The sequence below is a fragment of the Procambarus clarkii genome, chromosome 10, assembly GCF_040958095.1.
Source record: "Procambarus clarkii isolate CNS0578487 chromosome 10, FALCON_Pclarkii_2.0, whole genome shotgun sequence".
NCBI classification, from domain to species: Eukaryota; Metazoa; Arthropoda; class Malacostraca; order Decapoda; family Cambaridae; genus Procambarus; species Procambarus clarkii.
Window position 1 is genome coordinate 23103739 of NC_091159.1, and position 14103 is coordinate 23117841.

Consider the following 14103-nt stretch of genomic DNA (forward strand, 5'->3'; position numbering starts at 1 on the left):
CGTCAGTCTCAGGAGACTATGGAGTTGCGCTCTGATTGTCAGTCTGGAGTGGCCTCTCCAGGGCGCAAAGCCAGGGTAGGTTGATACGGGGGGAGAAGCTGTTACCCATGCAGCAGGTCTTTTACGTTCCAAAAGGCAACGTAAAAGAGTAATTTTACGGTACCACCACATGGTCCTTTTACCATGTGATGGTACAGTTGACTATGGCACGTCTGGGAACATCCCGTGCGTAGGTTCGAACCCTCATCATTGCCCTTGTGGATTTGCTCATTTGATATATCACGCTATTGTGATTTATGTGTGGATAGGGTGAGGTGATTGTTGCCTTACTCCGGCTTCTAGCTATCCCCCCAGGTCTGCTATCTTCCCTCTGGGTCAATGGAGGACCATCAAACAGCTGTATGCTTGAAGTCGAATTCATCTGGATGTTGATTACTGGTGTCAGCTTCCGCATGAACACAGCCTCAAGCGTACGATGCCTCCTACAATCGTCGGTGCGTGTGATTATTGTCGTATATTTCACTGTCTTGGCGGCTCAGGATGGTGTTGAGAAAGATGTTCCTTGATACCTCCCTTCTGCAAATGAAGCGTAAGTCTACTCAATGTATTCGTGGTATTTCCAATGTACAATATATTTCCAGCCCGTCCTCCAAAAATGGGGAAGTAAATGTAACAGCCCCATAAGTGCAATTATGTACTATGTATGACAGTCGGAAAATGTACTTATTACACTTAGTATTAAAACGTACTGTCAATTCGAAGGATGGGTTGCAGCGAGGAGGCAGAGATGTTATTTCTCATAATGAGGCAAGATGTACGAGAGTTGTTATATAAATGACAGGACGAATCCTTCTGTTTTCACTGCAAGGCTTGCAATTCCTGTCAATTATATATCGTATCGATTGATTGATGAAGATTAACCCACCCAAAAGGTGGCACGGGCATGAATAGCCCGTAAGTGGTGGTCCTTTTGAGCCATTACCAGTATCAATAGATGATACTGGAGATCTGTGGAGGTGCGACTGCACCCTGCGTGACGGGAGATGTCTCCCGTGTATATCGTATCATCTTCTCATCCTTCTTATATGAGTCAATGTATTTTTATAATACACTATAATGTCTTCCCTTGTGTCCCCCAAAGAAAGGGATTATCCTCAATCAGATGGCGGCCTGGCTTCTTATATGCACTGAGTCCCCCGACACAATGAATTATATGAATTACTAAATACAACAGGTATAATTTTTATGTGAAGGCAGTGTGAGCCTACAGACAACTTATACACTAACACTAATGTATCTACAGTAGGAAAATTTGAGATAGGCTTAATCGACGGGCTGGAATCGACTTGAGAATGGTCCAGGACGGACCGAAACGTCGTCGTCCCTTCACCTTCTAGTGTGCGGTCTGGTCAGCATAATTTAGCCACGTTATTGTGACTCATCGCCTGCATTGAGATAGGCCTAGCTACTTAGTTTAAGATTTTTGTTTAAATATCTTAGCACTAATAATTAATTACCTACTTATAATAAATCTTTGGATATTACTTGAATATTAGCGATGTGGCACAGTGATAATAGGGGGAATATAGCTATCGTAAGATTCACTTTGTCTCAGACTTTTTATGGTCTGATGGCGTTCTTGTACTATTTGCCTCGCCTCTGCTATCAATCGAGGGACCAAGGTTCAATCCCTAGCAGGACAGAAGCGGTTGGGGACGTTTCCTTTCAAATGATGCTATATTCATCTAATTGTTAAATAGGTACCCTGGAGTTAATCAATTATTGAGGATTGTATTCTAACCTAGGAGGACCTCGAGAAGCCTGAAGATAGGCTTCCTGTCCTCGACATCGGAAAATTAAATTTAACCCCTTTTACCAGCACATATAGTTTAGGCAACTCATAAAATATTATATTTTAACTCTATCCTTTTTATGATAAGTGCAGGCTACGTTTGGCAGTGTAATCGTTTATGCACGAGGTACCTGGTAATGTGAGGGACCGTTTCCAGCATTTGTTTACGTCTGGTGGCGGAGACGTCACGATCTCAGCGTTGTGAAGACGTTTAAGGGCTCTGTGGTTCTTGTCAAGATGGATATATCGCTGTTTGGGAAGAGGTCCGAGGGCGATGACGATTATTACTGTGACTTGAGCGATGATGACGATATTCTGTGCAGCTCGAAATGTATCAGGTACCGTCCATCAGCCCTTTTTATAATTTGATTACATTTTCTTCATTAAATTCCTACCCACATTAGTTCCATTATAAATAGCAGATCTTATGGCAATAGTCAACTGCAGTAATGTTTCAATTTTTTATTTCCTTAGTACTAGAGAATTTGTACATCCTCCAACTGTTTTCATTGTTTCTCTACATTGTATCAAATTAAACTTAGGCTTGCCTGACTTAATAGTCAAACCAGGCATGAATAAATTTAACCTGAAACTAGTGCCTAGGCTATGTAGAAAAAAAATCAAAAATATATTTGCACAGCGAAGGTTGGTTCTGGAATGAACCATTTTTTAATTTTTTTTTTTTTTAAGATTTATTTTTTTATTTATTTATATATACAAGAAGTTACATTGGGTTTATGAGAGTACATAGCACGATGTATTTACATTCTTGTAAAGCCACTAGTATGCACAGCATTTCGGGTAGGTTCTGTTTTTAGATTAAGTTTAGTTGTGTTAGAACAGAGTGCTGTAGTTTGTTTTAATGCATATTTACTTTATCATTCATCTAAATTTCTTGTTTATTGTATGCTTTAAATATAATGTATATAGCATATTGATATGCATAAGACAGTCAGGTGTGAAATCTTATGGTACCACAAAGTTACTAGATACTGCTACATTACTGAGTAATTAATATCAGATACCTCATGAAGAAGAGTTCTTTGATGCATTACTAATGCTGTATATTCCTTATGAGTTTGGAAAAATTATGATATCTAATTGAAGAAATGTTAAAGTTTATAATTTTTGTGATAGTACTGGTACAGTAATGTATAAAATTTACTGTACACAGTTTAATTGCAAAAATATTTTACCAGCTTTCACTAGAAAATATGTAACAGTGTTCGTAGTATATTAGTGAATACATTTTCTTTAAAGGTATTTTTTTTACAGTTCAGATGAAGATGATGAAAAGTTTTTCATAGTACCTGCATCCACAAAAATACAAAAAAAAGGTGAGTAATAAACAGTTTCATTAAAGATAATTTTTTGTAAGCTTAGTACTGTAATTGTGTGCAAGCTGCAACCTATGTTTATGCACAATGAAATCACATTAATGTGATGTATCGATGAGAAAATCAGTAGGAGCCATGAGGAGAATTCGAACCCACACACTTGGTACTCCCAATCCCACTTTCTAGACCACTATACCACAACATGCTCAAAAGCAATGCAACCTGGGATTCAACTGATTCCTCTAGGGATCCCAAGACTTCCACTGAAGCCCAATCAGGGGGTTACACACATTGTCCCCCATGCACTGTGGCTGTGGTTTAGGAGTTCTACCTCCAATGTTTCTCTTCAAATGAACAATGAGGTTTGAATCCAATTTGAAAAAAAAGCTGCATTGTCCTTTGCAGTGTGAAAAGTGGGCAAGCATTAAAAACTCGGGGAAAAAAATATAAATTTTCTTCAAGGTAAAATAAAGAACATATAATTTACATCAATGCTTAACTTACAATCGTTGGCTGTTAAACAATAGCAAAAAATAATATGTACATATGGAAGTTACATTAATCAATTTGTACAATAAGAAGAACTAGGCATACGAAAGAGTACATGTAAAACACCAACCTGTGCATGAAGCCGTTTCTAAACTGCTTGGTGGTAGATTGTGGACAGTGTTGACCCCATGGAGGGCACTGATAGAGACTGACTTGATGATGCAGGTCGGGGGGCACATCCCTTGCTGGTGACATCACATTCTGCGGTAATGTCACTTTGAACGAGGAGCTGGCAAGGTAACTACTGCCGGTGAGGTGTGTAAGTGACGGTGCATAGAAAGGAAGGGGAAGTGTTGTCTAGACAGTGCATCTAGCACTGGCTGGAACCCCAGAACATACGTATTTGTAGATTTGTTGATTCTTGATGGTGTTGAATATTTGTCGTGACTAAGCTGTCAACGATGAAGGTGAGAGGGAAGAGGCAGTTTACCCTGCTATGCAAGGAAATTGTGTGACAACATTTAATGCCAAACAAGAAGAAAGCTACAAATTTAACAAATGATAGTACAACTTTTAAAGAGGGCATAATGTAAAAAAAGAAAAGAGAGAATATGGACATGTGTTAAGGGGAAATCTTAAAATTAAATGAGAAATGGTAACTTTGGTGGATTGTTGAATGCAACTCATGCATACTTTCCAGTAATTTTTTTATATTTTTTAAATTTATCTTTGGTGTTCATAGATCATTATATTTGGTTTAACTTCACCTGATTGCAAAAGTATAAACTTATTTCCATGCCTACCATCACCTGATTGCAAGAGTATAAACTTATTTCCATGTCTCAGATATTCGTGCATTCACATTTTGGGCATCTTGGCAGACATACTACACTGTACTGTTTTATTTCTTTTGTTTATGTAATAATGCTTGTATATGTAAAGTAGTTTGTGTAAAAAAAAAATTTTTCCTTTGTTCATCATTTTATTTTTACTGTACGTACCATGAAACAAGCACTTTAATTTTGTCTACCTTTTTTGCTTTGTTTCTAGTTAGTAATGAGGATGACAATGATGATTTTGAGAGAGAAATGGCATCGGAGCTCTCACAGACTATGAAACGTCTCGCTACATCCTTCAGCAAGAATAAACCACAGACCAGCACAAATGAAACAAGAAGTAGCCAAGGATCAAAACTTGGTGATAAAGAGAAGGAACTTTCAGAGGATGCATCAAACTTTTACGATGATGTATATTTTGACTCGGATGATTCTGATCCTGAGGGTAAGTGGTGTATTCAAGCATGCAAAGTATGAGCATTGTGGCATATATAGAATGATGTATACACAAATCTTACTTTCCATATCATACATCTCATTGTTCCATGTCCCTATCATATTTTCATTACTTGACCTCAGTATTTTATGTTTGATGCCTATTACTTCAGTTCACCAAAGGATCGTATATTTAAAGTTATAAGTTATTGATTAAGTTATCTACACCAGACCTCTACTGCAAGTTATGTTGAGGAGTGTAGTAGTTAGCTGTGTGCTTTCTAACATGCTGTAATTGTGCCTAGTCCTGATTCCTGTGCATGTTGATGCTTTGTATTTTATCTGAGGGTACACTTGGGGATGTGTAAGTGATTGTTCACATTCTTGGCTACCTATGCTTTTCCCTGCTGGGCATTTATGATTGGGGTTCGGGGTCAACTCAGCAGAGATGCCTCATTCGTACCTAGCATGCCTGTCTATAGGCATGACAATCTAGGTATAATGTTGTCCTTGCCTCTGTTGGTTATTTTTTTAGTCTTACATTTTTGGTTATATTGTTATGGCTTTGCCATCAGCCTCTTTGCCTTATACAGTACTGTTGTTTTTACTATTTTTTCTGGGTGTGATTTTGTGTTTTTAAACACTATTGGTCATTCCTTTTGCAATTATCATTTAGCTAATTGGGTGCTGGGCTTCTTGCACCCTTACATCTGTGTCATTTGCCTACCCTGGACCTATCAGGCTGCTGCCATTTTGTGTGACTGTACTTTGCAGTACAGGCTGTCGGTGCCCCTGTCTGCTGGAGATGGCATTCTTCCCAATTCTTTGCTGTTCTGTGATTCGGAGTTTTAGTGTTTGGGACACTTAGGCTAAGTGTCTGCTAGCTTCCTCTTCTGCTTATGCCTCGGCCATTGAGCGGTTAGTTTGTCCAGCTTCAGTTCTGTCCACATCTCGGCTTCCGCTCTTGGTCTAGACTAAGGGCAGAAGACATAATGGTGCCTGCAGACCTGCAGGCACCATTATGTCTTGGGTTGCCAGAAGCCATTTTCTGGGCTCTTCCTCAGTAACTGCATGTCTCAGCCCTGTCTTCTTTCTTGGGACTTGATCTCTAATCTCCATGAGCTTTTCTGCCTCATTGAGGGGATAAGGGAGCAATAGAAATTTGCAAAAATTTATATTGTGAAAAGGTTTTACAAAAGGTTTTTTACTGTCTAAAAAAAAGTAAATGGGGGAAGGGGGTGAAGAGGGACACTACATTATAATAATAATAATTAATTTTGTTGGAAACAGGAAGCCTATGTGTATGTATATACTTTAGGGTTGAATCAACCTCCTCCCAAGGTCAAACTACTAGCCTTCCCCAGGATGCAACCCCCAAAAGTTTGTTAACTCCCGGGTAACTATTTATTGCTAGGTGAACAATCACATTAGGTGAAAGGAAATGTGCCCAACCATTTCTGTCCCACCCAGGAATCGAACCTGGGATTCCCAACTTTGAGTCGAGAATGAAGCCAACTGCACTAAGAGACCCTTTACACTTGATGCTTGATCTATGGAATAATAACACTGTTAAATGTTATCTCTAATACAGTGTTTGGCAGTCACCAAGTAATATATGATGCTGACAATAAGTCTTGACTACTCATGCTTTTAAAGTTGAATGTGTAATTCTGGCACTACATGGGGTTCAGACACACTATGTGCAATTTAAATTTTTGGATTATCTTGTTAAAAAAAAGTCACCAAATTTCTCTTGATGGCCATCTTGATGGTCTTAAGATGGATATCTAAGCATGGAAGCAACATTTTGAGACATTGGAGTATAAACAAACATACATGAAGAGTCACAATGACAACATATGAGTTCCCCCCTCAGTAGCTCCTTTGAGCTTGTCATATGACAAGCTCAAGGGAGCTGCTGAGGGGAATACATATGACAAACTGAAAGGATCCACTGAGGGGGAGGGAGGGAGGGAATATGGCAGAAATAGTTTATTCAGAGTGCTGTGTGGCCAATAATTATTTTTGCAAGTAGAACTTTAGTATTAGTTTCATTTGCAGCTGCTGAGACTTCAAACAGAGCCTTCAAAAGCAAGAAGAAGGAAAAGCGGCGAATTCTGACAGACGATGAGCTTTTTTATGACCCGACAATGGATGATAAAGATCAGGAATGGGTAGACAAGATGAGGAGATCTTATCAACCAAAAAAAAAGAGGTAAATCATTAAACTTTATATCCCATCATTTATAGCTCTCTCTCTCACTCACTCTCTGTTTAACTTATTTTGCATATTTAGACTTCAGAATTTAGCATTTGTGGTTGACTTTCATAACATTGTTGGAATTTAGGTTGCATAGTAATGAGGGTTGTTCCTCAAAAGCTATTCCTTATTTTATATATTTTGAAAGTTTGAAATTTGGTTTATAGCTGTTTAATGAATTGTCTTGAAGCTTTTTATTACACAGTGATATTTACAGATCCACAAGTCAACTTGACACATCCAGCCAGCCTCAGAAGTTGCCTCGTAGTGATGCAGTGCTCAACTGTCCAGCATGTCTCACTACACTCTGTATGGATTGCCAGAGGTAAGGTACAGAGGAAGAACCAAGTTCTGATAGCAGTGTAGAGTCAAAATGCCAAACTGATAGAAGACGTCTTCAGTGTAGATGATGCTTCTCTTTCTTCAGATGGAAATGTTATTAACACTTTACCGTTCTTTCCCCGGCCATAAATGTTCTAGAGTATTAGTGACCTTATTAAATCTACAACCCTGTACCCACAAATATACCTCTTTAATATGTGTTTATGCATATTTTATGAATACAAATTTATATATATATATATATATATATATATATATATATATATATATATATATATATATATATATATATATATTATAATAATCAAGAAGCTTACTACAGTACCATATTGCTTGACTGAAAATGAAGAAAAGACCCAATACTTCTCTATGATTAGGAAACAACTTTTCCATTACAAACTCGATAATGACAATAATAACAACGGGAGTAACGATAGGAATATTGATGAGAATGTGGCAGTGTTAATAATAACAGCAGGAGTGGTGTTAGTGAAGGTAATATCAGAAACGAGGGTAGAGGTAACGGTGGTAACGTTGATAATGGTAGTAATAAGAACAATGTAGGGAATGGTGTTTGTGGTAAATTGCAGCGATTGCAATTTATCGTATGCTGGAGACACGGGCAAAGGTTTATTGAAATAGTTGATGAACACAAGAAAGCAGTAATGAAATTTGATAGGAATAATGCCATTGCTAACCATTGTTGGGATTTCAATTATAGTAGAAATGTATATAACAGTTCAAATATAAAAGAGAGATAACTACTAGAAGGGGTAATTATAGATTCTATAGAAATGATAAAGGGCAACAAATCATTTAGTAAAATGATCCGATTAACTGCAAAATTATTCTTAATGAAGGTAAATTAGCAAATTTTATTAATTCATATAAACACAGACCTTGTTTGGGTTTAGAATGGGGGATAATGTTCCTGTGGTACCTGGCCTACAGTTCCCAGAATCCAGGACATTTGTTCATGCTTCAGAAATTCCAACATCCTTTAGAGAGTGCCTGGGGGAGCATAATCATAACATCTAATGATGGACGCCACATGAAGCACTCTGCCCGACACAAATGCAAGCGCTTAGAATCTTTGTTCAATACACTGTTTACACATCCTTTGATAAAGGATGTAGGTTCATCCAAAAATTTGATTTAATAATACACTTGCCCAAGTATTGGATCTTTTCTTCACCTTTATATAATTATTATTATATAAAGTATAGATGCAAAACAAAGGGTTTATTGATAATAGGATTGTGTATAGATTGTGATTAGATTGATTTCTTTGTGTATCTGCAGCTGAAACATTTAGTTGATGAACTACTTAACCTACACTGGAATGCTTGGGGGTTATATGTAAAACTTGGACTGGCTTCAATAGAAGCCTCCAGAGTTCCTGTGGATTCAGTGAAATCCCAGGTTTTATAACTTGTTCTGTCATGTTACAGAGGTAAGCGGGGAGTTCCTTGATTGCAGGTTCCAGTCACCTCATTACTCTAATTTTCTTATTTAGTAATATATTATTATTAATAATTGTGAATAGGATACATGATTAATTACACAATTTATTACTTTCAAGAGCTTTAGTAGCAAGAGCTACATTAATTTAGTATTTTATCCAAATTTGAAGATGGGGAAAATCTCCCATAGAGGTTGAATTAACACTAACAAATTAATAACAATGATGGAATAGGTAGTATGTGTATGTATGGCATAAATAAGATTAAGTATAAAACATCTTATTTTTTCAGACATGAGGTATATCACAACCAGTATCGAGCGATGTTTGTTTTTAATTGCAATGTGAACATGATGGAGAATCTGACGTTCCCGAGGAAAGACCAAAAGAAGCGTGACTTTTATAAAAACAAGAAGAAAAATAAAAGTAAACAAAGGATGAAGCAAGAGGATGCCCAGAGCTCTCAAGCTGGCAGTGAGATTCTGCAGGTGGAGCCAGATGGTGCCCAGAACTCTCAAGCTGGTAGTGAGATGATGCAGGGGAAGCCAGATGGTGCCCAGAGCTCTCAAGCTGGTAGTGAGATGATGCAGGGGAAGCCAGATGGTGCCCAGAACTCTCAAGCTGGTAGTGAGATGATGCAGGGGAAGCCAGATAGTGCCCAGAGCTCTCAAGCTGGTAGTGAGATGATGCAGGGGAAGCCAGATGGTGCCCAGAGCTCTCAAGCTGGTAGTGAGATGATGCAGGGGAAGCCAGATGGTGCCCAGAGCTCTCAAGCTGGTAGTGAGATGATGCAGGGGAAGCCAGATGGTGCCCAGAGCTCTCAAGCTGGTAGTGAGATGATGCAGGGGAAGCCAGATGGTGCCCAGAGCTCTCAAGCTGGCAGTGAGATGCTGCAGGTGGAGCAAGATGGTGCCCAGAGCTCTCAAACTGGCAGTGAGATGCTGCAGGTGGAGCCAGATGGTGCCCAGAGCTCTCAAGCTGGCAGTGAGATAGTACAGGCGGAGCCAGATGGTACCCAGAACTCTCAAACTAGAAGAGAGATACCACCGATAAAGCCAGATGCTACCCAGACTACCTCTGGAGTGGGTCAAAAAAACAGTGCCATGGATATTGAGGAAACATGTGAAGTCAATATTTCTTCATCCCCCACCGTAGTTGCCCCACATACTGGTGCCACTAAATCTTCATTACCTAAAAAAGTTACATTTGCATGTAGTGAAGATGAGTTATTTCACCCAGTTACGTGCAAAATTTGCAATACAAAGGTTGCAGTTTATGATAAGGATGAAGTTTATCATTTCTTTAATATTGTAACAAGTTATTGATATAGTATCCGTGGTTCCTCATCTCTTGTCACTATCATGCAGAAATTGTAGTTCTACCCTTTGGAGTCACTGTTAATCATGCTGTTGATGTACCATTGATTCTTATGATGAATTCATGCAAATTTTTGAGTTTTGATAGTCATGATATTTTGGTTTTCATGCTATTCTCATTTACGGTAATTTTGGCAGAGTAAAAGGCATTTTAAGGGCATGTCTATGATTACTCCTGCCATGGAGACTTCAGATCAAATTTATTACTAACATTTGTGGTCTGGATCTTAAACATCACAAAGCCAATGGCGTTGCATTGATTATGTGCTGAAGAATGTATATATATGTCTTGACATAAAAAAAAAATTTAGAACTTTTAATATTCTGTAACTTTATAAAATCAAAATGTGAATAAGTTAAATTTTGTTTAATGTTTCTGTATAACAGTTACAAACTACAAGCTTAGTAACGGTCATTGGGCGAGCCCTGTAGACAGTGGCACTACCACCAACTTTATATTTTTTAAACTGTGGAAATAAATTGGCAAAATTAAATAATGAATAATGAATTGGGTATTGGCATTTAATTATTTGAATTGCCTTCAATCACTTTTTCCACTTAATATGTTGATGTATTAAAATATATGTTAAATAAAATGTACCAGTTTGGAGGGTATAATAATGTTATTTTATTCTACTTATTGTTAATAATGTCTTAATTCAAGCATAGATGGCTGCTGTATATTAGAAAATAAATATATAAACTAAAACTAAAAAGAGTACTGTACTTTGATTATGAAATTCTAATGCCTAACAAACCTTCTTACTTTTATCTATTCACAAGGTGTAGAGTAATGTAAAACCATGATGGCACATTTGACATAATACTAATTCATTTACAATTTTAATGTTAAAACCAATGCCAAGGTAGTTTTCGATGTGCTGATTATTGACTTTGAAAATAGGGGAAGTTGATTTTTTTTTTTAAGGCAAGAGTCTTAGTATTTTCTGTGGAAAGAGGGAGACTGTGTTCATTACTTCTAGTTGTTTTAAGGAGAGCTTGTAGCCAGTAACAATGACAAGTGTCATCTGCATTGCGGACTCTGAAACCCTACAAAATACAAACTCCCTCTGAATATTGCATGGCATCAATGAATTTCCGAGAAACATTGTGCAACCCATTGATAGCACTTACTGACCATGCTTGGTGCCTTCTTTTGATAACTACTCTCTGACCACATACCCAGGCTGCCACCAGATGATGATGAACCCACACTTGAACCCAGCCTACCCTACCCCAGCTACCTCAGGTAAGTCGGGAATCAAAAGATGGGAGCAGGATGACTAGAAGAGCAGGCTGGGGTGACTGTAATAAGCAAACAACCTTTGATTTTAATGCCAAGAAAGTGTTCATTCAGTTGTACAAATCAAACCCCTGGACTACTGTACTGTATCTAAGCCTGGAGACTTCGTGCACCTTCATACAGATAAACGCACTAAAAAAATTCTGTAACTCAACCAACGCATATAAGAAAGACTAAGGCCTCAGGACTAACAATACAAACAAGCGTATTAAAAGTAAACTGAATAAATTAGAAGACATTAATCAATATTTCATTAAAAGGTCTAGTATAACTCACAAAGAGCAATACGCTCAACAAGCCACAAAATGTTGGAAAAAAATGCTTTTTCACTTGTAGCTGGACTGTATAGTTTGTCTAGTACACCTATTTAAGTTTATTATTTATTTATTTTATTTATTTATATACTGTACAAAAAGGTACATTGGGTTTGTGAGTTTGTGTTTGTGTACTATGTTTACACTCTTGTAAAGCCACTAGTACGCGCAGCATTTCGGGATAAGTGGTGTCTAAACTCTCTTAAAATACAGTACTAAACAATTTGGAAGACATGGATCCAGAAAACTTGTTTGAATCGGTTCGATTGTTTCAAGCTTAAATGGTTTCAAGATCAGTAAGCCACACTAGAATAGAAAATGGGTAAGAGTCATAAGCAAATCAAATCAAATCAAATGTTTATTTAGGTAAGGTACATACATACAAGAGATTTTACAAAGAGTGATAGATTTATAGATAGGGCTAGTACATACAATGCCTAAAGCCACTATTATGCAAAGCGTTTCGGGCATATAATGTAAGCCTATAATAATAATAAAGCCATACAACCACCTACCTGGCTAAGTGATAAATGCGAAAACATTGTTGAATTTAAAAATCTAGCTCAATAAAATCATCAGGACAAATGGGGAGGACCTTTAGCAGACCTTTAACAGGCTGCCAACTTCTTGTTCTTGTCGGGGCCACTAGAGAGAGAGGGGTCCTCTGGTAAATTGAGATAAATATAGGGCAACGCAATCATGTAGATAGCACTTGGGTGTTGTAGTCCTAAGGACAGTCTGGGTTTGATTCCCAGTCATCAAACCCGGTCGAGGCAAAAACAAATGTGTAGTTTATTTTATCTGATGCCCTTGTTCACCTGTGTGAAAATAGGTATCTGGGAGTTTGACAGCTGTTATGGGCTGCATCCTGGAAATGTGTGTATGAGAGAAATATACCCGGTGTGTAATAGTAGATATGAGAGAAAATTAGGTCAAGAGGCAGTACATTAAACAACTGATGGTTAGCAAGGCAGGGGCCAAGAGCTACTAAGTTGATCCTGCAGGTACAAATGGAAAATACACATGCTTATACTGTATATGAATTTAATTATATAGTTATACAATTTGTAAACATAATGAACAGCAATCCCCGTGGCACAGTGGTAAAGTATTCGCCCAATGCTTTGCGAGTGCTTTGGCCTGGGTTCGTATCCTGGCCAGGGAGGATTGACTGGGCACCAGTCCTTAACTGTACACCTTTGTTCACCCAGCAGTAAATGGGTACCTGGTGTTTAAACAATTTGGCAGGTCGTAGTCCAGGAAAAATTAGGATTAAGGACGTACCTGAAATGCTATGCGTGATAGTGATTTTACAAGAATGTGAAAACTATTGTATATACTGTAGGGAAAATAAAAAGTATATATAAAATTAAACTAACAGTATGTACCTCAATTTACCTGAGGGCCATTAGGGCCACTAGTCTTGATAAGGACAGGGATTCGATGGCTTTTCAAAGGTCCTCCATTGTACTAAGGATTTTTGTTCAAGCTAGATTTTAAAATAAAGCAGCGTTTTGCCATTTACAACTTCAGCGGGTAGGCAGTTCCATAGGTTTATAACGCAATGGGTGAAAAAGCATCTCCTGTTTTCTGTCCTACATTGTGGCTTGCTCAGCTTGAAACCGTTGCCCCTTGTCTGTATTATATCTGGCCTTTTGAAAAAATTGTCTGGATCAACATCCTTCAAATTGTTCAGTATTTTAAAAGTTTTGACAAGATCCGCCCTGTCATGTCTGGATCTTTTTTTTATTAACAAACTTAAGTATACACAGCAATGTGTGGCTACCCTATTCTACATGAAAGATTACACAGTGTAGATCAAAACCAAGCCGCTGTAAGTTCATCTAATATTCCCATCTCACAGAAGGGTTAGTCATACATGGATCAGGGGCAGAAAATACCTGCCTCAATACAAAAAAAAAACTGACTAAACAACAACTTCACGATTTTTATAAGAGCTAAGCACTGAACTTTTAAGCATTATATTATAATTACTCCTACTAGTTTCTACAAGACTCCTCTCAAACAATGTATTTTCTTTTTTAAGACTAAATAGTAAGGTGGCGGCTGATGATCATAAGCGTTCATGAGCGCGGC

At 37.8% G+C, this 14103-nt stretch overlaps 1 protein-coding gene across 2 annotated transcripts; it reads left to right on the top strand.

Moving 5' to 3' along the window:
* The first annotated feature begins 1991 nt into the window (after positions 1-1991).
* On the top strand, positions 1992-11108 carry LOC123746098 (transcriptional regulator ATRX homolog). 2 transcript variants are annotated; one of them, XM_045727373.2, is made up of 6 exons: positions 1992-2190; positions 3128-3189; positions 4729-4959; positions 6999-7164; positions 7427-7534; positions 9306-11108. In XM_045727373.2, the coding sequence occupies exons 1-6, from the start codon at positions 2090-2092 to the stop codon at positions 10336-10338; spliced, it is 1701 nt and encodes a 566-aa protein (XP_045583329.2). In that variant the 5' UTR covers positions 1992-2089; the 3' UTR covers positions 10339-11108. The 2 variants fall into 2 exon arrangements, with proteins under 2 accessions (XP_045583329.2, XP_045583337.2); XM_045727381.2 differs by having other exon boundaries at positions 7011-7164.
* Positions 11109-14103: the final 2995 nt, after the last annotated feature.